Here is a 27,185-nt window from a genome sequence, read left to right on the forward strand (position 1 = left end):
GTAGTTTGTCCAGCAGAGCACGCTCCGACTCCATTGTTTACACAGCTGAGCTGAGCTCTGCAGACAGGGTGGAGTTAAACGGTGTCTCGGTAGGTTAACTAGTTTGTGAAATACATACTCGAAACTTAATCAAAAATGACCCCATCATTTTCCCTTCTCAGTATAACTAATATAACATTAACCTTGTCCCTGACAACCATGTCACTCATGTCTGTTTGCTGTTAGCCAGCTATAGATTGTCAGTGCAGTAAGTAATGTAGCAGATTGAAAGGTAAACATCAGAGCATCTTTTTGCAGCTCAACAGACAACAGTGCGGTGGTGGATTGTGTCTGATGAGTGTTGATTTCATGCTATGTTGTTACATAGTTGGTGAGACACAATGCTGGAAAGTAAAATAAACAACGTCCGTCTTTTACTCTCCGTGACAACGAGCTTATAGCTAACTAGCTAATCACATAGCTACTTTCAGTAACTACATTTCCATCCAATGATTTTTTGCGAAAAAGTTTTAGCGCATCAAAATAAAGATGATGGAAATGCAAATTATTAAATTAAATTAAATTAAGTGTCGACATAATATTTTTCCCTTTAACTCTAGTGCATAAACTATGTTGATACATCAAATGTCGCGAAAAACTGGTTTGGAAACACTTTTTGTTGAGAAAATTGGCATTAACGCAAAGATGTAGTCACATGACAGAATTTACGCCAGTCGTTAGCCTGTGTTAATCATGATGACAAGGCATAGGATCCTTGAAAGCCAATTTATTGTACGTGATTATGGATTGATCTTAACGGCATAAAGATCTGATGCTGCAAACATGACACTTCCAGGAGTGCCAACACAAATATCTCATATCATGCACATCGACAAGTGCACGGAGAACAAATGAATGGCCACTGTTTGCGATTAATTTAATCGCGGTAGACATCCGTTTATTTATTAAAGTTGCTTTTTCACGCCATTCAAAATTATAGATGGCAGTCACGGAATTAGCCCACAATACAAAAAACATATCATTTCTGTGCACAAAGATGTTTTAAAAATAAATACACAATACTAGCAGAAAAGTTTCAGTGTGCTTTTTTGAAACAATAACAGCCCAATTCTATAAAATTATTGTTTAGCTTACTTTTGAAAAAATGCTGGCAAAATTCCCTGTATTAAATTAAATAAATTACCAAACGAAAAACGCATTAAATTTAAAAAATAATTACCAAACGAAAAAAATTATATTTTTAGACCTATATATGCCTTTTCTTTACATAAACTTAAATTAGCTTTACCCTGTTCTGTAGACGAATAAAGTCAGCTGAATGACATTTTATTCACTTCAAGACTATAAACTATCAGAACTATTTGTCCAATGCGGAGTTCACTTTCAGAAAACTATCTTTTGAACATTTTAAAACGTTTAAATATTTGAAATCTAACCCTCTTTTCCTCGGATCGCATTTGCTGAGCTTCTTCAGAAAATGTAAATTGCATTGACGCTAAAATGAATTTTCGATGACAATCAAGTTCAGTTGGTCATTAAAAGTTGTGGGACAAATATGCGGGACATAATGCAGTTGTGATGGTGATGCTTTAGTTTAGATGATTGTTCAATATAGCCTATTGAATATCAGGAATGTATCATATATGTAAACCCTGATATTACACCGCATCAGTTTTTCTTTAATAGCTGTGCACACAGCATATACACATCGTCCTTATACTAAGACTGAAAATTCCCCCACTACTTGGTGCAGGTTCCCAGCTTGAACAGGGCCATGACGATTCGCTTTCGGGTCGGAACCGGTGGCAATCTGCGGTAGGCGCAACATCAGGACCAATATTACAGTCCTATCAGAAGGGCAACTGCTCCCTTTTGATTGCAATTCCTCATCTTCTGATTGCATTTATTTGTGAAATTAAAATGACAGTTAGCTGGTTAATTTCAATGAATTGACTCAATACTCTTAAAAATTAGGGGCATCTGGGAGGTGAATTAGCGATAAACACACATTTCCGTATGGAAACGGCTTAAGGGCAGATTTCTTTTGCGATAAACCAAAACTTATGCGACAAAGTGTTTTTTATTATGCGGCAGAAGACGGCAAATTTCTCAAAAACAATTTTACGCATTTTCGCTTTGTCGATAACAAAATAGCGCGAAAAGTGGATGGAAACTAGGCTATTGTTGTCAGCTGAGTGGAAGCTAATGAGTAAACATGTATTCACCAAACTGTTTTGTTCAGGATTCACAGTTTAGTACCCCCTTCAACCGAACAGTTCCAGTCGTTGCATTTACAAAATGTAATATTTAAAAGTCTGGTTTTCCTCCTGAACTTGTATAGCAGAATACGGTGTAACACCGCTGCTTATCTGTTTATCTCTTGACTCGGCAGTATTAATATAGTCAGCATTTGACTGATACTAAACAGTACTGATGTTTATTTAGCTATTTATTGTATTTTTATTTATTCTTTATTTTCTCAGTGTTCATTTCTAGAATTTGTTGACAATGTATAATAATAATGTCAAATATTCTTTGATAAAAATATTTAAGCAGCCTTCCGAGTACCTTTGCATAGTCATATCAGTGCAAAATTGGTGAAAAATCCACATAGAAAAGGTCTGTTTTCATTCCAGCTCAAAAATTAAATATATCAGCCACCATATCGGTAATCGGTATCGGTCTCAAAAATCCCAGGTCGGGCTCTAATTTTTAGTGGCACTGCTTTAAAGGTGATGAATTTAGAGACACAACTTCTCGAAGAGGGTTTTAGCATACTGTACCATTGCATGCAAATAGTCTAACAGCAACTGTTAGTAAGGTAAAATCTTGCCTACTAAATTAATCCCTTTAACAGCATCACTGCTACATCATAGCAACACTATTAACATTGCAGGCCTATATCAAGACTACAAGTCACTGTTGGACTTCAAATCGTCTACTATGTGCAATATTCAAGTTTTTATGCATAATTTGTACAATTAAATTTTTGTGCAATAAAATGGAGCTGATGTCTACTTCAGACTTTCTAAGATTATGTAGGTCCTCGCAAAAGCTGTGAGGAATGTTGAAGAAGCAGTAAACAGCCTGAATTCAACCGCTTGTAATGGCTGAGTGTGAGATCAATCAAGCTGGTAAGAGATTTCACTACCAACACTTTATATTTTACTTCATCTGGTGGAAATATAACAAAACTTCTTTGTAGACTTACAGAGTCACCAAAGAAACAGGAAAATTTAGGTGTATTACTACCCCTATCACATTTGGTGTGGCTGGTTTATGGCTGCTTTTTCTCTTCAGAACATTGATTTCATTTGGTCTGACTGGCCTGTGATGTGCTCTCATTACAGAGTTAATCCAGCAGGTCTGTGCTCTGATTTAAAACGGCACTAAATTACCCCACACAATGGGGCAGTCTGCCTGCCGTGTCAGAATTACTCTAGTGGAATATCTACAGTCTTGACTTCTGCCCTCTTCCTTCTGCCGCAGGCTTTTGGCTTTGTTGACACACGTCTGGAAGGGTGACGGGTTTTAGAGGGCTTTCATTTTAGAGAAAAACACACACGCACTCCTGGTCCACCTGTCACCCGGAAAGGGTCTCCCTCACACCTCATTCATCGATTTCAGTGGTTTAGAGGGAAAGAGATACATAAGGGCGTTTTCACACCTGTTTAATGGGTTCCAAAAAATAACTGTGAATGAAAAGTGAACTGATATCTTTCAACTAAATTGAACAAAAAAAGAGATTTGGATCCTTTCAAGTCCAGATACATGTTTATTTTATTTTTTTGCAACAACAAATAAACTGCCTTCTTTTCTACTGAACACTTAGACTGGAATTACTGTTAATTTTGCTGCAGCATTATCCAGTAGACTAGTTAACAAACAAGTTTTTCTTAAAGAGCACCTATTATGGTTTTTCAAATATTACCTTTCATGTAGTGTGATACATAGCTGTTTGTGAATGTAAAAAAGTCTGCAAAGTTTCAAAAATCAAAGTGCACGACAAATGGAGTTATTGATTCCCAAAAGAAAGAACCGATTCTGAACACCTGAAACGAGTCGTTAGTAATTCCAGACTTACTTCCTGTACTAACCTACGTAATTTGGTAACAAAAAGCCCGCCTCTGGTCTTCATTGGCTGCTCGCGAACAGCTTTGACCCGTCCTCAAACACTAAACTAAGCGGTAGACCAATCACAACAGACTGGGACATCTGACCAATCAGAGCAGGGTAGGCTCTCTGAAAGGAGGAGTTTAGAATGAATCCTTTAGAACGGATCATTGACCGAGTCGTTTTTGACACTGGAAAAAAAAAAAAAAAGGTAATTCTGCAATTTAAATTATGAGCAAATTAAAGTGTTTTTTGACCTTGGATGCATGTAAATCGATTGTATGAGACCTTTAAAACAAAATAAGGCACGTTTAAAAACCATACTCTTTAATAAGCTATACATTTATATTGAAATAATGTGTAGTCAGAGGTTTGTGTTTCTTTACATACAAAAGAGTACCCCCAATTAGTTCCACACAATGAGGTATAAACATTCTAAACTGATTATGCAAAAAAACAACACTGGTGTCAGATCGGTATCGGCCGATACTGAGATTTCAGATATTGGAATAGAAAAAGTCGGTGCATCCCTAACGTATACCTTAAGAAATATATGACAATTTGTATGACAATTGCTTCTCATAATAATCACAATTATTTATGAAAACTTATTGTCTGCCAAATTTCATAATTGTGACAGCCCTAGCTGCAATGGGGTCTGAGTTCTTAAGGAGCTGTGATGTGAACAACAAGGGGTCTGAGACCACATTAATGTGAAAAGGACCAAAAAAGAAACTGGGTCCTCTTTTAAGTCCACTTACATTGTGAACACCAAAAGCACTGAGGTCATTTGCGGTTGGTTCACTTTCCGGTTCACTTTAACCGAACTGGGTTTGGTTCATTTAAAATGTACTTTACTGAAACCACCCAAAGAACCCCGTAACAGTGTCAGAATGGATCTTTGAGCTGTAAACGGAACCAACTTGGGAATCAATTTTCAAATCTGAATCAAATCTGCAAAACATTAACCAGTTTTTTTGTAACGAGGCTCAACCGGAATCTGCACACTTTTTCTGCATTTTCTATGCTAATTGTGGTCGCAAATCTGCAGTTTTTTGGATTGAACTGGTATATGGTAAAACAAAGCTGAGAGTACTAAACTGTTATTGGTCAACGGATTATCAAATTTCCCAAAGCATTTCCCAAAGAAACGAACACGGCTGGGGGTGGATATAGGGCTGTCCTGATTATGACATTTGGCTGACGATTAATTGTCAAACAAATAATTGAGATTATGACGATCAATTGTCTCTTTCAGGGCTTTCACGATTAATTGTAATATAAATTGTCATATTTCAAATTTAACTTCAAAAATATATATAAAATAATAAATACGGATATATGATTTCCTTTTAAGGCTTTAAAAACGTATGAATGACATGAAAATAATTCTGCACATGACATGAAAGAAATATTTCTAAATACTTAAAATATGTCTCTTTTTGGTCCACTTTAGTTTTGGTCAGTTTTACATTTATACTGTTGTTTTGGAACTCCTGTATTTCATATATATATTTTTTATAAAAATATATATATTTATTATATTTATATAATATTATATTTTGCAATAGTAAAATATTTGTCCTTTCATATGTTATTTTAATGCTCTTTGACTAAACCCACAAGCCCTTACTTCTCTTGAAGCAAAACCTTTGATATTTCGTTCCATTATTTTATCACTCCAAAGAAATAAGTGTCATTAAACTGCGTATATGAACTCACAATGACCAGAAAATGTTGCCAGTACACAATCATTTAAAGTGAAGCCGGAGCACTTTGTGTTCACTATCAAAGTTTATATTTTATATTATAGTTTGACATGAGCCTCTGCAAACAGCGCGCACATCAGAGCAACCTCCGCTAATGCACCTGAATGGATCTGTAGATGGATATGCTCTGCCTGTGTTTCATGTGGGTCAACTTGATGACATCACTGTTCTGCAAGCATTGTGTATAGTTAAAAATGGCAAGTGGAGAAAACGAAACGCTGATGGAGAAGCCCCCTGCATTTCTCCTTTCTGGGAACATTTTCTTTTTGCAGTCAATTACAACAGCAATGGTCAAAATATGTTTATAAAACAGGCACTGTTTGCAGACATCGTTCGACACGAGTGCTGGTAATACATGTCAATAATGCGTGTGAGGGTTTATTTAAAACGTGCACGCAAGTTCTTCCTGTTTCTTCGCACGGCTGTAATCTATCGCAGCGTCAATAATGTGCTTTGATTAATGGCATTAAGATGCCGTTATAGTAATACATTGATACATGATTAATTTTTTACGCCGACATCACCCAGGGAAAGAGCCGCAGTTGAGCCGAAACTGCACACACTCCCTTCAATTTTTAAGCAGGCACTCAGTGCTAATTCAAATAGACATGAAACAATAACTAAAGTGCTTCGGGTGTTTGTGGGATTTCCACGTATGATTAAAATACTTGAGCAGCATTATCACAACATCCTTTCTCGTATGCATTTTAATAGCAAGGTTATTCCTTTTATAGTGATTTAGTAATTTTAGTTTTTTTAGTAGAGGACCCTGATGAAATTGATGGTTTTACTATAGTACTACTGAAGTAACCATGACTGCCGTCACCATGGTTTTCTGAGCAGAAATCATTGGGGGTTTTTTTTCACCCAATTAGGAATGCCCAATTCCCAGTGCGCTTTTAAGTCCTCGTGGTCGCGTAGTGATTCGCCTCAGTCCGGGTGGCGGAGGATGAATCCCAGTTGCCTCCGCGTCTGAGACCATCAACCCACGCATCTTATCACGTGGCTTGTTGAGCGTGTTGCCACGGAGACATAGCGCTTGTGGAAGATTCACGCCATCTACCGCGGCATCCGCGCTCAACTCACCACGCGCCCCACCGACAATGAACCACATTATAGCGACAAGAGGAGGCTACCCCATGTGACTATACCCTCCCTAGCAACCGGGCCTATTTGGTTGCTTAGGAGACCTGGCTGGAGTCACACAGCACGCCCTGGGATTCGAACTAGCGAACTAGCAATCTCCAGGGGTGGTAGCCAGCGTCTTTTACCACTGAGCTACCCAGGCCCAGAAATCATTGTTTTGATACAATTAGCAGTGGTTTTATAAAAGTAATACTTTAGTTTTTATATAGTAACCATGATTTTACTATATATTGTAACCAAGAGAGTAACCATGTTTATACTGTGGTTACTATGATTTTACTACAAATAACATGGTTAAACTATGGTTACTGTTGTAAAACCATGATTGTTATTTAAGGGCAAACCTGTTGAAGTGTCTAACAAATAGATTATTCTTTGGATTTGGCAGTAATATTTTTTTCTGAACAAAGGAAATACCGAACCGTACCGAAACCGTGGCCATAAACCGTGATGCAAACCGAACCGTGAGAAATTCGAACTGTTACAACCCTAAACCACAGTAAAATGAGCCCTATATCGACATAACATGAAAGGCTGCTCATCAAGGAAGAAGCCACTGCTCCAAAACCGCCATAAAAAAAGCCAGACTACAGTTTGCAAGTGCACATGGTCAAATGTCCTCTGGTCTGATGAAACAATTTTACTTTTTGGCCATAATGACCATCGTTATATTTGGAGGAAAAAGGGTGAGGCTTGCAAGCTGAAGAACACCATCCCAACCGTGAAGCATGGGGGTGGCAGCATCATGTTGTGGGGGTGCTTTGCTGCAAGAGGGACTGGTGCACTTCACAAAATAGATGGCATCATGAGGAAGGAAAATTATATGGATATAGTGAAGCAACATCATGACATCAGCCATGAAGTTAAAACTCAGTCGCAAATGGGTCTTCCAAATGGACAATGACCCCAAGCATACCTCCAATGTTGTGGCAAAATGGCTTAAGGACAACAAAGTCAAGGTATTGGAGTGGCCACCACAAAGCCCTGACCTCAATTCGATAGAAAACTTGTGGGCAGAACTGAAAAAGCGTGTACGAGCAAGGAGGCCTACAAACCTGACTCAGTTACACCAGTTCTGTCTGGAAGAATGGACCAAAATTCCAGCAACTTATTGTGGAAGGCTACCCAAAACTTTTGACCCAAGTTAAACTACTTAAAGGAATAGTTCGCCCAAAAATGAAAATTTGCTGATAATTTACTCACCCTCAGGCTATCCAATATGTATCTGAGTTTTTTCTTCATCAAAACAGAATTTAAGACTTTTAGGATTTCATTTCAGGCCTCCTCCTCTAAACAATGCAAGTGAATGTCCTCCATTTTTTGACGGTCCAAAATTCATATTTAGGGTGCATCAAAATAATCCACTTGACTCCAGTCGACAAAAAGTTCTTCTGAACCCAAACGATTGATTCCTTTTAGAAACAAAACAATACTTATATACTTTTAAACTACAAATGTTCGCTTCCGTACATCTCTGTGACGTGCGCTCATGAGAGGGATGACGTAAGCTCGTTGTTAATGTCACGCGTCACGTGGAGGAGTCAGGAAGCGCGTCATGAAATGAAATCCTAAAAGTCTTAAATTCTGTTTTGATGAAGAAAGAAACTGAGGGTGGTTTGAGGGTGAGTAAATTATCAGCAAATTTTCATTTTTGGGTGAACTATTCCTTTAAAGGCAATGCTACCAAATACTGACAAATTGTATGTAAACTTCTGACCCACTGAGAATGTGATGAAAGAAATAAAAGCTGAAATAAATACTTCTCTCTACTATTATTCTGATATTTCACATTCTTAAAATAAAGTAGTGATCCTAACTGACCTAAGACAGGGAATGTTTTCTATGATTAAATGTCAAGAATTGTGAAAATGAGTTTTAATGTATTTGGTGTATGTAAACTTCTGACTTCAACGGTATGTTATTATTTTCTTTATAATTGAAAGATGCAGATTTTTTTTTTTTTTTTTTATATACCCAACTTTAAATCTCTTCTCTCCCCAGAGCCTCACTCATGACTCTCTCCTAATTTATTTTTGAAAGGTGTTTTAAAACTTTTTTACTTTTTCTTCAGATCTACTGCATACTAACATCCTTTCCTATGGGGATGTTTTTAAAATAAAGAAAGGCAATTGACCAAATACCTTATTTTTCATCCGTCAAATTGACAGAAAACATTTTGAGTTCTAGTTGTTCATCAGGACACAGGTACTGTTACGCTGAATCGTACAGAAGATAAACTCAACATTTTTAATCGCAGATCACTAATAATTAACGCAGTCGCGTTTTATATGCAAACATGGTGCTCTAACTGAAAGAAGCTTTTAATTAGCAGCTAACTTCTGCTTAAACCAAAATAAAAAAAAATGTAAACCTTTAGAAAACCCCATCTACTTAGCCATACCAGAAACTCTTGCCATACTCTTACAGCCCATCTCTGAACATGACTGCACTTCTGGGACACATCTCGGCCAAACATAATGTGAGCGTTTGCAAAGCACGCAGTACCAAACTCAATAAGCATAGTAAATGAATCGAATCTAGAGCTGAAGTTAGGTCAATCCTTTGAGTTTGCTCTGTTTAATCAGTGGTTTAAATGTCACTCACCTCCAGCATTTCAGATCAGTTTTGGTTGGGTAAATGTTGCACTTTTAGCTTATTCTTGGTGTCAACACCAGCAATTGTGACAAAAAATGTTTCAAAGAATTATTTGAGCAAACAATGTATTATAGCAGGTTCTGAAGAGTTTTTTGATGGCTATAGACATTTTGACAGTATTGTAGTGGTCAACCAATTTTTTTTTTTTCTAATGACTGATATTCTAAAGAGCAGGCTTGCCCATAGCTGATAAATGGCAATAATTAGGGGTGTACTGGTTTATTGTGGCACGTTACATTGAGGTTAAAAAATTCTGACAAGGCGCATCGTGTAGATTGGACTTTCTTTTTTTTTTTCTATTCTATCCAATACATGCTACATCTTAAGCCTACGTAATGCAGGCATACAAATGGAAATTGCTTCATTGCATAAAAGGAGCTCTAAAATATGACTGCACACTAGCAGCCACAGGTGTGTGATGAGTCGACTGAAACTGCGGAAACTGAAACCAGGAGCGGGAGAGAGACACGCCTTTTCAGTGTGAGGGATTGAATGTCCGTTTGAAGCACGAGAGTGATCTACTCTGACTGCGTGAGAGAAAAGTTTACAGATGTTTATTGATAATGCCATAAGTAGATGGACAGTGTAAGCAGCATATGTAGCTAACATAATTCTGTATTTTAGTACGCAGAATTATTAGCAAATATTTCCATTTGGTGTCACCATTGCCCTGTTCTGGGCTGATTTTCAGTCAGTTAAGGTGTTCACACTTGTAGTTCGGTTCTCTTGGTCCGGAAAAAAAAGGAATTGATACATTTAGTCCTGGTTTGCATAGCGTTCACACTGGCATTTTTAACACCAAACCTAAAGATATAAAACAAAAGGCATCAGGAAAAAGTCACAACCTGATTGGACAGCTTTTATGACATATTTTGCGATGGAACTTGCCGAACATCCAAAACAATGCTGGCTTCTGGGCTAAATGCACTCGTTATATTTTTATATGTACATATGGTGGTATTTTTACCAGCTGAGCACAAGAGCTAATAAAATGTGTAAAGGAGTCAAAACAGCGCCAGGAATTCCTCCGCTGTACACACAAACGAAGATATGCTGCAAGGATGGCTAACGGCAGTTCCAACACCTATACCGAACTATAATGGGCAACATAGCTCCTATGATGAGAAGAACCAGGTATGCTTGAGGTCAGTATTAGGCAAATTACTTCCTGTTTTTGGTCCGTTTAGATGTCTTTGGTCCATGTTGCATTCATATATCAATCGAACCGCACCAGAGTTCGTTTGGAAGCGGACCGAGACCCACTATTCAGGTGGTCTCGGTCCGCTTGTTTGGTGCGCACCAAGGTTCGGATGGCAGCGTTCACACTTGTTCAAATGAACCGCACTAACAGAGCAATCGCACCAGAGTTCGTTTTAATCTGACCAAACCTACCAAGTGTGAACACACCCCAAGTTTAAAGAATCTTGAAACTAACCAAACCATGAGTTTAGAATAGTGAACCAAACCAAATCGGAAGACGTGTGAATCGTTACACCCCAGCAAATGTGACATTCAAATTGTAATTAAATTAACCCTTATTTAACACAAAATTTCCTCAAAAGTCACTAAAAACGTGACAAGAGAATTGTCAAGAGATATCTGATCTAAAATGAAGACAACATCAGTGATCATTGCTCACTCATGGAAAGCATCCTGGATTAACTGACTACATTTACATCTTTACCAGAAAGCAACTTATTGTGAGAATTGGCTTACTGGTGTTCCTGTTTACATGCACTGTATAAGCGGCGTACTCTTTACTCTCGTATACATGCAGCTCGGTCAGTAAGCAGCTTCCTCCAGAGCAACATCATTTCCCTGTGATACTTGTGTACATAACAAACATGACATCCAAGGAAGACTTTGCTATTTTATTCTCCGTTGCTTCACTTTATGTCCAGATATTCCAGAGTTGTTGCTGTGTTGGTTTCCTTAACTTTTCATCACACCTGCAGCAGAATTACGCTGCATTAGTGGGGTTTCCTTCTTACGTCAAACTCTGGGATTCCCCCAAAGTACGAGTGCTTGTACATGTGTATAAATGGGTATAGTTAATAGTTTGTGATTTTTGCGCTGTACAACAAGAAATTCTTAATTCTTTCCGCTGTGTTGACTTGTTGTTGGGCTTCCATCCTGTGACGATTGTTATCCGGTATGTTTACACACATGCGCACTCCTTAAAAAAACCTGTAAGAACGCTGCTTAGGCCTATGTGTTTACATGACCTCATAAACCATGTTCTCCTGGAAATACCCGAAAACCGCATTTTGTTAATCCCTTAAGCGGCATAAGGGAAACGGTATTCTCCTTCAAATGACGTTTCAGAACACAGGTTTTTTGCAAAGACCCTGGCATAAACCATTTTCTTATTTGCATGTAAACGTGGTCACTGTTGTTTGGACACTTTAATTTTTTGGGTGACCAGACTTAGTTTAAAGTAAATCATAAAGTTAAGCTCAATTGACAGCATGTGGCATAATGTTCAATTGCAACAAAACATAATTTCAACTCCTTCATTCTTTTCTTAAAAAAGCAAAACAAAAACAAATTGACATTACAGTGAGGCGCTTACAATGGAAGTGAATGGGGCCAATTTTTTTGAGGGTTTCAAGGCCGAAATGTGAAGCTTTTAATTTTTATAAAAGCACAAATTAATTCTTCAGTTAAAAATTGTTTATTTGAGCTGTAAAGTTGCTTAAATCGTAGCTTTTATGGTTGTTCAAGTGTGATGGCGTTACGTGGTCATGGCAGCGATGATGAAATTGGATATAACTATACACAAAAAAGGTTAGTAAGCGATTTTATCACACTAAAATCATGTTCACAAGCATATTGTTTACATCTTGTGGCTATACTTTCAAAACAATGAGTATTTTAACGTGTACAGGTTGGCCCCATTCACTTCCATTCTAAGTCATTGCTTTTTGCTTTTTCTTAAAGAAAAGGAGGGACAAGTCATAATTAATTTTTTAGGCTTTTTTAATATTATTATTATTATGCTCTCAATAGTAATCTTATTCTAGGCTAAACCAAACTTCCAGTTTCAAAGACCTGTCCTTGGGCAGTACCCTCAAGGATCTGTCCCAACACTGGGGATCAGAGGAACAGTTTTAATTTTAAAAGTAATAGTAACAGTTTTAATGAGGTCAGAAAGAAGCCTGAATGCTGGATTTGATGATTTCATGCCTAACATTGTGGTTACCAGAAACTGATGCAATGCATTAAAAGTGACGACTGGACTGCTTAGGGGATCAGGAGGATAGTGTGGGCTTTTAACATGACAAGTTGTCACTCTTTCTTGAAACTCATATTCAACAGCAAAAAAATGCAACAAACCCAAATCCCCTGAAATCTGCGATGCAAAGCACACCTTTTCCCATCAATTTGAATGTAAGCATGCATTAGGTTGCAAACAGCACATTGACACACTCGTGAACCTAAAATACAAACTACCACAGAGCTGATTCGGTTCATTCCCTACCTAGGCAGCAGTGTGGGGCATCTTAAGCGCGTTTGGAACGTTCCAAATAAATGGAACGCGCATTTGATGTCCAAACATGCTGTCTATATGTGGGTAGCTCAATGGGTTTTCATACACAGCATTCAACTGCAACCAGGGAGGCGGGCTGAGCTGTTTCTGAGATTTTTTTAACAGCTACATGAGACGAGACACATGTACGAGTGTGTTCTAGTGCTTCAAAAGAGTTTATAAGAGGAGTATTAGGCAGGTTTGAATCAGGCCTGCAGGACTTTTACCTGGCGCGTCAGGAGCAGGTGCTGTCAGCTTCGCTCGCTTCGCGTTTGGAGGGCCAACTTCAAGGAGATTTTCAGCCATTGCGACTGGTTAGGATGTGCTTCTGACCGAGTGTTGGAGGGGGGGGGGGTCCTTTCGGTAGAGCAGACAGATGTTGGCTTACTATTCTGAGACGTGTGGAGCGGCTCGGCGGAGGATCTTGTTCAAAAAAGCAGCAACAGCGCCCCGCGTCGCCACCACAATTCACCCCATGATAATCCAACACCCAACACCCACATTATCATCGTTGTATTGCCAAAAGAAAACGCCTCCTTTCCGCGAATTCAACATCAAATCCACAATTAAAATATCCACAGGAATCCTCGCGCGCGAGCGTCGTTACATTTGCATCGGCGCGCGATCCATGTTCTGACGTCAATTTTTCCCGTGCAAAAAGTCCTCCGAATACTCGCAAAAATGCACGATTGCATAAAAATGCGATATTTCTGCAAAATCGTCCCCTCGGCGCTGTCTGTCCTCCAAAAGCGTCAGGTAAACAATAACTGGTCAGAGCGCAGATACGGACGCAAGCGTCGCTCTGAAGGGGAAATCAGATATACGAGGGTTTTGGGGCCGAGGAACAGCGGTTAATTCCAGGATTTTTCGCCCAAAATTCCTTCGAGACGATTTAAATGTGTCCTTTTCGGATACACGGTGTCGTCAAACCTCGATTTGGGTGCCCCGTGTCCAAAAATAAAAAATAGTGCTCTGTCGAAATCCTGATTCCGATCCGCGACAAGATGGCGGCTGTTGATTCCTTCGATACAAAAAGTTTTTTTCTTTTTTCTTTTCCCAGATAGACGGAGCTGAGAGGGCGGGCGAGCTCGAGCTCAATACGCCCTACGTCAAACCTGTTGTGAGTGCGCCGGGCGGCCGCTAGGGGCAGCAGACCATCACAAATGAGCACGGCGTGTTATGTGCGTATATGTGATTACCTTGCGCTTGCTAACACCTTTATATTGATCCATAGCAAACTAAAGAAACTAGACTCCATTACTTTTAAAATTAGCCCAAATAACAATAGCGAGCAGTAAAGTATGAATAGTATCGACTGTGTATTATAAGCGAGTTTAAAATTGATCAGTGCTGATTCACAAGGATAGACAGAAAACATTAACACTTAACAATAAGGTTCCATTTGTTAACTTTAGTCAACAACAGGGCCGTAGCAAGGAATTCTGGGCCCCTTACCTATTAAAGAAATACAATTTCGAATTTGTTTTGGGTCCCCCTGTATCTTTGGGCCCCTAGAATCATTACCACCTTTCACCCCATTAGTTACGGCCCTGGTTAACAACGTTAGTTAACATGAGCTAACAATGAACAATCCTTTTACAGCATTTATTAATCTTGGTTAATGTTAATTTCAACATATGCTAACATTTTTAAAATGAAAAGTTGTAGATGTTAATATTAGACACTGAACTATGAACTACCAATATACTAATGTATTTTTTATTAACTAACATTAACGAAGATAAATACTGTGACAGTTCATACCTGATGCATTTACTAATGTTAACAAATGTAACCTTATTGTAAAAATGCTACCTAGAAAACATTAGCCCTCTATGCTATTATTTTGAGTTTGTCTCCATTGGCAAATTGTTTTTAGTTGCGTTTTTGCAGATATACCTCGCTGTAACCACCATAAACACTGAGAGAACATAGTCACCAGTCAATATACAGTGGATATAGAAAAAAAAAGTCTACACACCCCTGTTAAAACAGCAGGTTTTTGTGATGTAAAACAATTAAAGAAATCATATCAGAATTTTTGCACCATTAAATGTAAAAATTACAACCTATGCAATGCCACTGAAAACCAAAGTGACACATTTCAGAGAAAAATAAATAAATCTAAGAATAACCTAACTGCATAAGTGTGCACATCCCTGAACTTATAATACTTAGTTGAAGCACCCTTTGATTTTATTGCAGCACTCAGTCTGTTTGGATAAGAGTCTATTAGCTGGCACATCTTAACTTGGGAATATTTTCCCACTCTTCTTTGCAAAAAAACGTTCCAGATCTGTCAAATTGCGAGGGCGTCTCCTGTGTATGGCCCTCTTCAGGTCCCCCCACAGATTTTCTATAGAATTCAGGTCTGGGCTCTGGCCGGGCCATTCCAAAACATTAATCTTTTTTTGCTTAAGCCATTATTTTGTTGATTTGGATGTGTGCTTTGGATCGTTGTCATGCTGAAAGGTGAAAGATCTCTTCATTTTCAGCTTTCTAGCAGAAGGTTCTGTACCAAAGCTGACTGGTACTTACAGCTATTCATTATTCCCTCCACTTTCACTAAAGCCGCAGCTCCAGCTGAAGAAAAGCATCCCCCAAAGCATAATGCTGCCACCTCCATGCTTCACCATGGGTATGGTGTTCTTTTGCTGATGTGCTGTGTTGTTTTTGCACCAAACATACCTTTTACAATTTTGAGCAAAAAGTTCAATCTTGGTCTCATCAGACCAGAACACATTTTTCCACATGGTTTTGGGAGACCGGATAGTTTTTGCTGGGCTTGGATGTTTTTTGTTTTTTTCGTCAGAAAAGGCTTGGTCTTCCCACCCTGCCCCATAGCCCAGACAGATGAAGAATACGGGAGATAGTTGTCATATGTAGGGAGCAACCAGTACTTGCCAGAAAGAGCTGCAGCTCCATTAATGTTGCTGTAGGCCTCTTGACAGCCTCCCTGACCAGTTTTCTCTTTGTCTTCTCATCAATTTTGGAGGGATGTCCTGTTCTTGATAATGTTACTATTGTGCCATACTTTCTCCACTTGTTGATGACTGTCTTCACTGTGTTCCATGGTATATCTAATGCCTTAGATATTTTTTTGTAGCCCCTCACCTGAGGGATACCTTTCAACAGTGAGATCCCGTTGATGCTTTGTAAGCTCTTTGTGGCCCATGGCTCTTGTAGTAGCATGCAACCAAGAAGATTCCTACAAAAAAATCCTACAAGAACAGCGATTTATTGGAGTTAATCAGAGTCACTTCAGGTGAAGACAGGTGTGTACTATTTCACATGAGCTTGATGATTGGTTGATTCTGAACACAGCCACATACCCAGTTATAAAAGAGTGTGCACACTTTTGCAGTTAAGTTATTCTAAGTTTTTTTTTTCTCTCACTCTCTCTGAAATGTGTCACTTTGGTTTTCAGTGGTATTGCATAGGTTGTAATTTTTACATTTAAAGGTGCAACAATTCTGATATGATTTCTTTAATTTTTTTACATCACAACAACCTGCTGTTTTAACAGGGGTGTGTTGACTTTTTATATCCAATGTAGCTTGTTCAATGACCAGTTCTTAAAATAATATTCCGGGTTCCGTACAAGTTAAGCTCAATCGAAAGCATTTGTGGCATAATTATGAGTACCATTAAATTAAATTTAGACTGTCCCTCCAAAAAGCAAAACTCTGGGTTACAGTGAGGCTCTTACAATGGAAGTGAATGGGGCCAATATTTGGAGGGTTTAAAAGCATATATGTGAAGCTTAAAATTTTATAAAAGCACTTACATTAATTATTCTGATAAAATGTTTGTATTATTTGAGCTGTAAATTTGTTTAAATTATTGTTTTGGGAGTTTCAGTGTTTACGGAATTATGTTGTCATGGCAATTAAATTGTAAAACTGCATGCAACTTTACACAGAAAAGGTTAGTAAGTGATTTTATCACACTAAAATCATGTTAACACACATTGTTAAAATCATGTGGCTATATTTTTGAAATGGCATGTATTTCAATGTTTTCTGATTGGCCCCATTCACTTCCATTGTAAGAGCCTCACTGTAACCCAGAGTTTTGCTTTTTGGAGAGACAAGTCTAAATTAAATCAAATGGTACTCGACATATGGTACTTTAGTTTAACTTGTATTGAACCCGGAATATTCTTTTAAACCTTTCCACTTGGTCCTCCCAAGTTTTGCATATTTGGTTGCATTTGTGTTGACAGTAAAACTAACATATAAAACAGACACAAAGGCAACTTCTGATATCTTTTTGTTGTTTCTCTACGCTCAAAATCTGGCACATGCACATGTATTATCAATTTTGTAAAATAAACATCAAATAAAACAATACATGATATGTACATACAAAGTGAGTGCACTGTGCAAATGTACAGATTACGCTTTTGCATGAATATAATGGCTAATAAATCAATACCCGCTGTGACTCATGCGCATAAGAACAAATTATTGAAGAACATGTGTTGCTGGAAAAGAAATATCCTGCCCACATTCTACAGCTCTGTCTTGCAGCTTCTGTCCACACTGCAAAAAAATATTTGGTATACACAAACATTTTCCCCATATGGCACAAAGAAAAGCCCACAATAATAAATGAACAGATAATCAAAGCATGATAAACAATTTTTTGAGGGCACATTTTTTAACTCTCTTGAGCACCAAAACCAGTTGGTTTGGTGCATTTTAGATTTGCACTCTTAATATAAATATGCTTGTTTTAAATTTGAACCCGTTACAATTTTCATTTATAAAGAAACTAAATGGTACAGAAATGGCAAAAACTGTGAAATGACATAAACCATCTAAACTGCAAGCAAGCCTCCGGTCTCTTTCACAAAATAAATCTAAATGGAAGGGTAAAAAAAAAAAAAAAAACTTCACTCTTCTTTTTGGATTATTCAAAATATCTTTAAAAGCTTAAGTAGATTTGAGTCTGAGGCACTTTTAGGGTTTAGGCCATATTACTTTCTAGAGAATTAAAGTAGGTGCTTGTTACATTACATTTAGCTGAATTTGAGGTGATAAGTTCATACAGATGTAAAGAACCACCTCTCCCTGCTTTAAGCGGCTCCCTTTCATAAATATGCCCTTTTGATATTAGGCTCATTGGCTGCACATTGGTTCATGCGCAGCCCTAATAAATATGAACGCATTTAATACAAAAACCACATACATTATTATGCACAAGTAATTCAATACTGTCAGCACTGGTCTTCTTTAGCCAATGGAGTGATACAATAACTCATAGGTGAATGTGTTGGCTATAAAGCAGTGCACATTGAAACAATTAGTTAACAGCAAAAACAAATCCCTTTTCCATCCCGAAAAGTTCAATTTAAAGATACAGAGTATACATTTAAAAAAAAAAATCTGGAATTACAATTCACATCAAAGAGGAAATAATATGATACAAAAACATAATTTTGCAGATGTTTTGAAAGCTGTGGTGTCAAAAGATACCCGGATACTGCAGACACCAAAATCAGCTACCTGGCATTACAAATGAGGAAAAAGTCACCAAAAATGCACTGGATTTTTTTCAATTTTTTGAGAACAAATTACTGGTTGCTCTGTAAAATCTTATTTTTACTGCTCATCTCTTGTTGGCTTTTTTCCTCCTGCAACACTGCAAAAAATAATTTTCTTACTGAGTGTTCTTGTCTTATTTACAGTAAAAATATCTAAACATCCTTAAAACAAGGAATAAATTACATGAGAAGCAGAATGACATGTCATACGTCTTGTTTTCAGAGCAATCTAACAAAACATAGTGGGGTTTATGCTTAAAACAAGAAAAAAAAAAAACTATTTCCCAATTGTAAAACATTTTTTCCTTACCCATTGGCAATTTTTGTTTTATAGTTATAAAGCATAAACGTTACCTAATTTTGTTAAACAAAGGCAAAATATCTTACATAATTTTGCTACTCAATTAAATGTATCTTGTTTAAAGAATGTTAAGATATTTTTGCTAGAGGAAAAAAAGGCAAAATTACTAATAAAATTCTTTTTTGCAGTGTATGATTGAAATGTTTGACACATTGCAATATATACAACAAATTATTTTCTAGTGTTCTGAATGTATAATAGAAAGAAAAAAAAAATCACATAAAGGGTAAAAAAATCTTTTCCACAACAGATACAGACAAACAAAACGGTTGAAACTCAAAGAGCTGCAGTCAAATCCTAGTACAGGCTTGGCATGCTCTGTCATACATTAACCACATTTCATTACTGTCACACACCAAGAATTACAAATAAATTGTGTTTTAAGATACAAATATACTGAAAAAATGGCAGAAGAAACTGCAACTCAAGGCAATGAAGTGAACAACAGGTATCACAAGTGCGTGGTGGTCAATAAAAACTATGGCAATAACAATTCAGCAGCTCCTGGCAAGATCACAGTGAAAAATTACATTGACTGCAAGCATGTTTGATATGAAAAAGGTTGAGGCACTGAATGAAATTATTAATGCATTTAAAACTACTTACATTTTAGGCAATTTAGCAAAAAAGTCTTTGTTCAAACGTACACCCTATTTTTGGACTGTCTTATCTAAGGCCTCATTGGTTAGAGAGTTTATATTTAGGGGAAACACAGTGCTAGTCATCCTGCTGTGTAAAGATGATAAATATTCTTAAGTGCCATTCTATTAAAAAATGAAAATAATCTATAAGCATTTTTGTGCTCTGGAACTGCAAGACAAGGTATAGGGGACTATTTGTATACAACTATGAGGAACACTACAGTAAATCAATGGGGCCAAAAAATGTTGATTACATCACAGTTCTATGATTACTGTATACATTTAAATCAAGTATAATTGCATTTAACCTCCAAACACAATGCACTCGCGAGTCAAATTATACAGTAAATTTCCAAATGCAGATCTGATGGTACACCCATCAGGCGCTTGTGTTATCTAATGAAGTGGATGGAGAGCGCTCAGCACGGTTTTTGCTCTCTGATTGTGTTTCAAACAAATAAGGCTGATTGTGCTTCACTCATTTCTCATTATAAAAGTTCAGGGTCCTATTATGCATGAATAACTGCCTCCCATTGATTAAACGCTACATTGTTTGCTGCCAGACGTATTGAATGTTAATATGGGCATTGTGAACAGAAGTGCCCATTCAATCCATCTTTACCTTCATCACTACATAGGTGACTAAGAGTAGAGCAAAGAAATGAATACATTGTATATTCATTAAAATACCCACAATACATTAGGCTGTAATTGCTTTTCCTCATTGGCAACTGGCACTTTTTCGATTTCTTGTCTCAAAGACAGGAAAATAATGAGAGAAAAAACAATTAATATGGTAAAAGGGGTTCAATTATTTCATTACGGAAAACAGCATTTTTCACTCTCCACACTGATATGTTTGTTCAAACATCTCTTTGATTTGATCATTTCACCCATCTTGTTCAGTTTACATATCTATCCAGAAGGCACTTTATAAAAAAAAAAAAAAAAAAAAAAAAAACACAGCAAAAACATGAGAACACATCAGAAATTTTAACTCTGCTCATTTTTCCTCCTCCATTCTGTGCTTCACTGTGATCCACACAGCAGATGCTTACATTACCCCTTTTCCTTAATTTAAGTTTGTTATCAACAGATGCCCTTTACAGCCTGATGTTGCTGGAACTCCAACAGTTGTGGTCGGAAAAGCTCCTTGAAGGAAGTAGAGCCTCAATATTTAAGGCTCTTGAAGAGGGAACACTAGTCACTCGAAGTTAGGAGGAATTCCTAATCACTCCACTTCCCTGAGCTTTGTATGCTCATCAGCTTCTTCCTCTTCTTGTAAAGGTGTCTCTGGTCTGGCTAATGGTGCGTACAGTTGTGCTATTGATGGAGGTTGTGTACCACTGAGTGATGGTGCTTGATAAGGACTCTCATAATCCTTTTCTTTGAGCTCAGGGACAGGGAAAGCTTCATTAGTACCTTGGTGCAACTCCTTGTTAATCTGAAAAGTGCCTAATACCTGCCCTTGGGGCACACCATGGCCATTGATACAGGAAACATTGGGAGGGGTGGATGGAGGATTTAGTGGTGCAGAGGATGCTGTTGTTGTTGTATTGGCAAATGCATTGGGATCTAAAAGCCCAATGGCGCCATCGGCCTGGCGTTGAAGTTCCAGGCTCTGTGTGGACCCAAGTCCGATCTCATTCAGTTTAGGGTACAGGTAAGTCCTCATCTGCCCTTTACCTTTCACATTCACAGTGCCACGGTAATCGAAGGCATAGTTCATTCTGTTGAGCACGCAATGGCTTTCTTCGCTAACCTGAATACGGCACTCTACCCCAGTGCTGTCCATGCGGCTAGCAATGTTGACCGTATCGCCCCAAATGTCGTAAAGTAGCTTGGTAGTGCCGATGACACCGGCAGTCAGGGGACCATGGTTGAAGCCAGTTCGCAACTTGAACTTGAAGCCCAACATGTTCTTGTTAAAATCATCCACCACACGCATCATTTCTAGGGCAAAGTCAAAGAGGGCACGCAGGTGGGCGTGCGGATGTGTTTGCTCCTGGCACTGCTGTGCATTTAATCCTGATGCTGCCATGTAGGTAGCACCAATGGTCTTAATTTTCTCTACGTTGGAGAATGCAGGTGTGCGCAACAGTTCGTCAAAATCTCCAATGAGTTCATTAAGTACTCTGTAGCACTCTTTGCCACCCTCGTAGCTTTCCTCGTAAAACTCGCTGAAGTTGACGATACTTGCAAAGATGACCCCAACATTGTCATGATTTTTAGAGTAACTCTGGTTCATCTTCAGCTGCTCGGCAACATGAATGGGGATGATGTTACGTAGCAACCAGTCCGCCTGATCTCGCATGGTCTGGATCTTAATGCGATGCTTGTCAGCTTCCACATTTCCATGGTAATGCAGACGGTAACTGACCTCGAATTCTCTGTTGAGGAACCAAACCAGCAGCATCAGAAGGAAGAAGGAGAGCACAGTCTCTGGGACGAGCAGGTCGAGGGCTGTGGGTGCCGAGTCCAACTCACCTGCCTGAACTACTTCAGCGCTCATATTACTCATGTTCCTAGAGTCAAGGAAAAGAGAATGGAAGTTCACAGATTTTATTGAGCAGTGTTGCAAGCTAGATTGCAAGATCAACAATAACAATACTATATGCAGTGTAAAGACACCTCACAATTATAAGAGTCAATTTTCAATTTTGTATCATCCTTCTCTGCTGTATCACCCTGGATTCTTCTACTATTAACACCCTATCTACACTTGAAGCAAAAGGTACATTGCAACATAACAAAACTAGATCCCTCCCGTTATAATCCATAAGGTTGTCTACACTACAAGCGTCCAAAATCACTATGCTTGCATAGATTTAATTGATTATGATGGGAGTGATCTAGTTTTGTTGTGTTGTAATGTGCTATTCACCCTCCAGTGTAGATATGGTGTAACAATCTACAAGAATTTATTTTATTTAATGGAATTTTGATTTGCAAATCTACAAGTAATAAAACTGACACTGGAGACATATGCAGAGTATTTCTTTTAACTGGAGCATGAGTCTTGATATAGATCTCCAGTATTTAATGAATCTACATGAATATCAATTCATGCCATTATGATGAGAAAAGCAGCAAGTCCCTTGACATGCACAGACACACATACAAAATAAGTCTCAATCAGCCTCGAAATGTCAGCTCTACATCAGAGACAGCATTAGGGCTTGTTTCCTTGACAGCAGTTAAAAGTAACACTCACCCAAAAGCTGGATAGCTGTCAGTGGTGCTGAAAAAGAAACGGTTTGTCATTTGAAATCATAGTTCTCTACAGTAAGTGCTCTGAGTTACAAAACCACAGACCTTTAAAACAGTTTTAAAAGAGAGAGTACAGCCGGAAATGAATGTCTGCAAAAATGATCTCACCATCATATTGTTCCAAACTAGTATGACTTTCTTTCTTATATGAAACACAAAAGGAGATGCTGAATGGAATGTTAGGGACTGACAGCCTCAGCCACCACTCTGTTTGTTTGTATGGATGCACTGAATGTGAATGGTAACTGAGAATAACATTAATCTTCTTTTATGTTCTACAGAAAACAAATCATTTGGGTTTAGAACAATATGAGGGTGAGTAAATGATGACAATTTTAATTTTTCGGTGAACCATCTCATTATATTACAGCTTATTGCATTTATTACATATATTGTAAACCCAAGACGTTCATAATCATGTGGATTGTCCTAGTCTAGGCTTTACTATTTAAATGTGTATTCAAAAGCTGGGATGTCAAACCTTGGCCTGGTGGTTGCGCTGTAGAGCTGGGTGAGCAAAGACAACCCAACTACTGTGGCCAGAGCAGAGCGCATCCAGAAACTCAGCTGGCAGAAGTTACAGTACTGGATAATGGCAATAATGAGCGCACAGCACAGGAACATGGTCACCTGTAAGAGCAGAAAAGGAAAGAAATGTTCTTATTCAAACAATGAAGCAATGACAGATATTCATATTTACAAACTAGAGTGGTCAACAGAATACAATAAATTGAGACAGTTCTCATAATTTATTTGTAGTTAACCCTGATTCATTTAAATTTTTGAATTCTGAATTAGACTTTAAACATAACTTCAATATTTATTTTTCTTTTTTAAATAATAATAATAATATGCATCAAAGATGTTTTGTTAGGGGGCTCGGGTAGCTCAGCGAGTATTGATGCTGACTACCACCCCTGGAGTCGCGAGTTTGAACACAGGGCGTGCTGAGTGACTCCAGCCAGGTCTCATAAGCAACCAAACTGGCCTGATTGCTAGGGAGGGTAGAGTCACATTTACCCTCATCGTGGTCGCTATAATGTGGTTGTCGCTCTTGGTGGGGCACGTGGTGAGTTGTGAGTGGATGCCGCAGAGAATAGCATGGGCCTCCACACGCACTGGGTCTCCACGGTAACACGCTCAACAAGCCACGTGACAAGATGTGCGGATTGACGGTCTCAGACGCTGAGGCAACTGAGATTCGTCCTCCGCCACCTGGATTGAGGCGAGTCACTACGCCACCACGAGGACTTAGAGCGCATTGGGAATTGGGCATTCCAAATTGGGGAGAAAAAAAAAAAAGATGTTGATGTTGAGCAGTCCCCCCTTTAATATTTGCACCATCGCTGATGTGTTTTTCTTATAAATGTTCCTGGTTTGTTGACAACAGTTCTGTACATCCCTTTGCCATGCGCTAGTAATGACAGCTTCCGCTGCTTCCAAGCAAGATACTAATGTAACACAAGGAAGCAGTTTTACACACAATAGTGCTTTGGCCACATCATCACCTTGAGTGTGCATTACATTTTCAATAATTCAATGCTCCATCATCAGTAATTCCTTCTGTAATCTCATACATAACTTATGTTACTACTCCACTTTGGCAACCCTATTACAAACACGCAAAATGCAATTTGAACCTGTAATGAGCTTGTCTGCATGTAGTACATTCAGATGTAGAAGCCACAAAGCACTGCATACAACAAGATGTACAACACTTAGTTGATCCCCATGTGTCAAGGTTTGTAAAGTCAGTCCTGCATTTCTTATTATTATGGTTTGATCCTGTAGAGTAAGTGTTCTTAATATTCTCTGAGCCTCAAACTCCTCTAATTACCAGCCCTTCAGGGAATACAGTTTGATCTAACAGGCTTTAAAAACTGAGGGGGGGACAACACCCTTGAAAATGAACATATCCTGCACTCAGGCTGTAAGACGACATTTGACGGTATTCAGAGCACATTTGTTTAAAAACAGAAAAGCTTTCTTAAAGCTGCAGTGTGTAATTTCAGCAGCTCTAGCGGCACCAAATGGAATTGCAAAAATAATGACTGTTTTCAAAAAGGTTTCCCAAACACCCTTTTGCCATTGATGACCAAACATATACTGTAGTCCAGCCCCAAACACACGGCATTGGTTGAGCAAATGTTGCTCTGTCGGACTGGCCTCAATCAAACATACGAATGGCTTACTTATAGTTGACCCTGTATATTAAGCTGGGATAGAAGAAAGTATTTTAACATAAAAAATGACACACTTCAGCTATAAATTTGCATACAGCTTGTTTGAAATTGGAAGCATCAGGTTTGGAAAGCATGTCTCTTGATGTTCTAGCATGACCATACACAGACATAAATTGCAGAAGGAGGGGTGGTTCTCTCTCGCTCACCTGGATGGGCAGCTGCATACTGAAAGCTAGGTGGGAGAAGACGGACACAGCAGGAAGCGACACGAGCACAGCCCCGATCACATGACGTGGGAGCCAGCCAGACACCAGCTTCAGCAGAGAGCGAGTACAATTCTGTTCGTCAAGGCAAAACGTCATACTGCAAGGATGAGGAAGGGTATAAGAGATTAAAAATTATGGGGTTTACTAAAGACTGCCCAAAATGGCACAAAAGGTTTGTGTAAATAATGTGTAAATAACCTAAATCATTATAACTGGCTAACTATTTTGCATTTGAAATGAGTAATAATTCTCCTGGCAACTGGCTAAAACTGAACAGGCGTTGGGCAGTTATATGTTAACACTAAAATGTAACATCCAAACCACCAGGGCTGAATACCCTTATTAATAACACTAAATAAATGTTGTTGTGTTGTTGTTGTTTTTTTAAAATTATAACAACATTTCAGCAATTTACAATAGCTGAAGGGGTGATACCCAACATAGCTAACTTTGTCTAGTCTAATATTTTCTTTAATTGCAAAATAAAAAAAATGGGAAGGAGTATATTCTTGTTTCGAAGAAAGAAAATTAATCAATCATTTATGCATAGTTTCATTAGATGGTCTGTTTTGCATTGTAAACATCAGAGTATGTCTACACAGTAAAATTTAACTTTTTTCTCTCTTCAAAAGAGTTTTAGATCCTCCTCCATCAGTACAATGTTCAACTCACCGGATTGACATTATGAGAGAGACCAATTCCAATAGAGCTGCCATGATAACCAGACCAAGTGTGGTTGCCCGGGGTGTCTCCATGGTAACAAAGGGATACAGGAAGCAGGCGATGGTCAGTGCGAGGAAAACAGCGCAAGACAGCAAAACATCAAGCAGAGAGCTGAAGACAGGACTCGCAAATGTCCGCACCGGCACATGGTTCACCACCTGGTGGAACCACAGCAGAGGACATAAGAAAAGCTAGAAGTGTTATTTTATTGTCAAGACTGAAGACTTTTGATCATGTTGCAGTACACAGAATAACCAGAAGAGGTCTACGTGTGATTGTTTTCAAATCTACATTACTCTTATCAACCTTTGGTATGCAAGTATGTTTGTATGTAAAAAGTTACATCAAAATAAAAAGCGAAATCTGACAATACTTCCGTTTGGGGACATTTGAGGAGGTTTTCATATGGAAAAACAATTCTTAAAGGGATAGTTCACCCAAAAATGAAAATTCTCTCATCATTTACTCACCCTCATGCCATTCCAGATGTGGATGACTCTCTTTCTTCTGCTGAACACAAACGAAGATTTTTAGTAGAATATCTCAGCTCTGTAGGCTCATACAATGCAAGTGAATGGTGGCCAGAACTTTGAAGGTCCAATAGGAGTCTTATGGATTACTTTTAAGCTGCCTTTATGTGCTTTTTGGAGCTTCAAAATTCTGGCCCCCATTCACTTGCACTGTATGGGCCTATAGAGCTGAGACAGTCTTCTAAAAATCTTCGTTTGTGTTCTGCAGAATAAATAAAGTCATACACATCAGGGATGGCCTGAGGGTGAGTAAATGATGAGAAAATTTTTGGGTGAACTATCCCTTTAAATTATTGGTTTGTTTTATTTTTAAAATCTAATAATGCAAATGGTTTTCTTTTAGGGTTAGGGATTGGGTTAGGGTTTGTCTATAGTAATTATTATTAGCTGTACAGAAAAATCAACATAAGTATATGGTATGTCCCCATTTAGATCTAAATCTGACTAAACC

At 38.3% G+C, this 27,185-nt stretch overlaps 2 protein-coding genes across 4 annotated transcripts in view; both read right to left on the bottom strand.

The window, feature by feature from the left end:
* The window catches only part of LOC127438859 (histone lysine acetyltransferase CREBBP-like), a 95,932-nt gene extending 81,673 nt beyond the window's left edge, over positions 1-14,259 (bottom strand). For all 3 annotated transcript variants that reach the window (XM_051694774.1, XM_051694773.1, XM_051694772.1), the window contains exon 1: positions 13,440-14,259. In XM_051694774.1, the coding sequence (XP_051550734.1) occupies positions 13,440-13,518 (79 nt within the window). In that variant the 5' untranslated portion in view covers positions 13,519-14,259. The remainder of the gene's footprint in view (positions 1-13,439) is intronic.
* A 3,060-nt stretch (positions 14,260-17,319) lies between these two features.
* Positions 17,320-27,185, bottom strand: part of LOC127439009 (adenylate cyclase type 9-like) — a 53,964-nt gene continuing 44,098 nt past the window's right edge. The window contains exons 6-10 of the mRNA XM_051694976.1: positions 26,154-26,362; positions 25,422-25,578; positions 23,514-23,662; positions 22,977-23,003; positions 17,320-22,287 (exon numbers count right to left, since the gene is read on the bottom strand). Of these exons, the coding sequence (XP_051550936.1) occupies positions 20,994-22,287; positions 22,977-23,003; positions 23,514-23,662; positions 25,422-25,578; positions 26,154-26,362 (1,836 nt within the window). The 3' untranslated portion in view covers positions 17,320-20,993. The remainder of the gene's footprint in view (positions 22,288-22,976; positions 23,004-23,513; positions 23,663-25,421; positions 25,579-26,153; positions 26,363-27,185) is intronic.

This window comes from Myxocyprinus asiaticus, chromosome 50 (genome assembly GCF_019703515.2).
Source record: "Myxocyprinus asiaticus isolate MX2 ecotype Aquarium Trade chromosome 50, UBuf_Myxa_2, whole genome shotgun sequence".
In the NCBI taxonomy this organism is placed as follows: Eukaryota; Metazoa; Chordata; class Actinopteri; order Cypriniformes; family Catostomidae; genus Myxocyprinus; species Myxocyprinus asiaticus.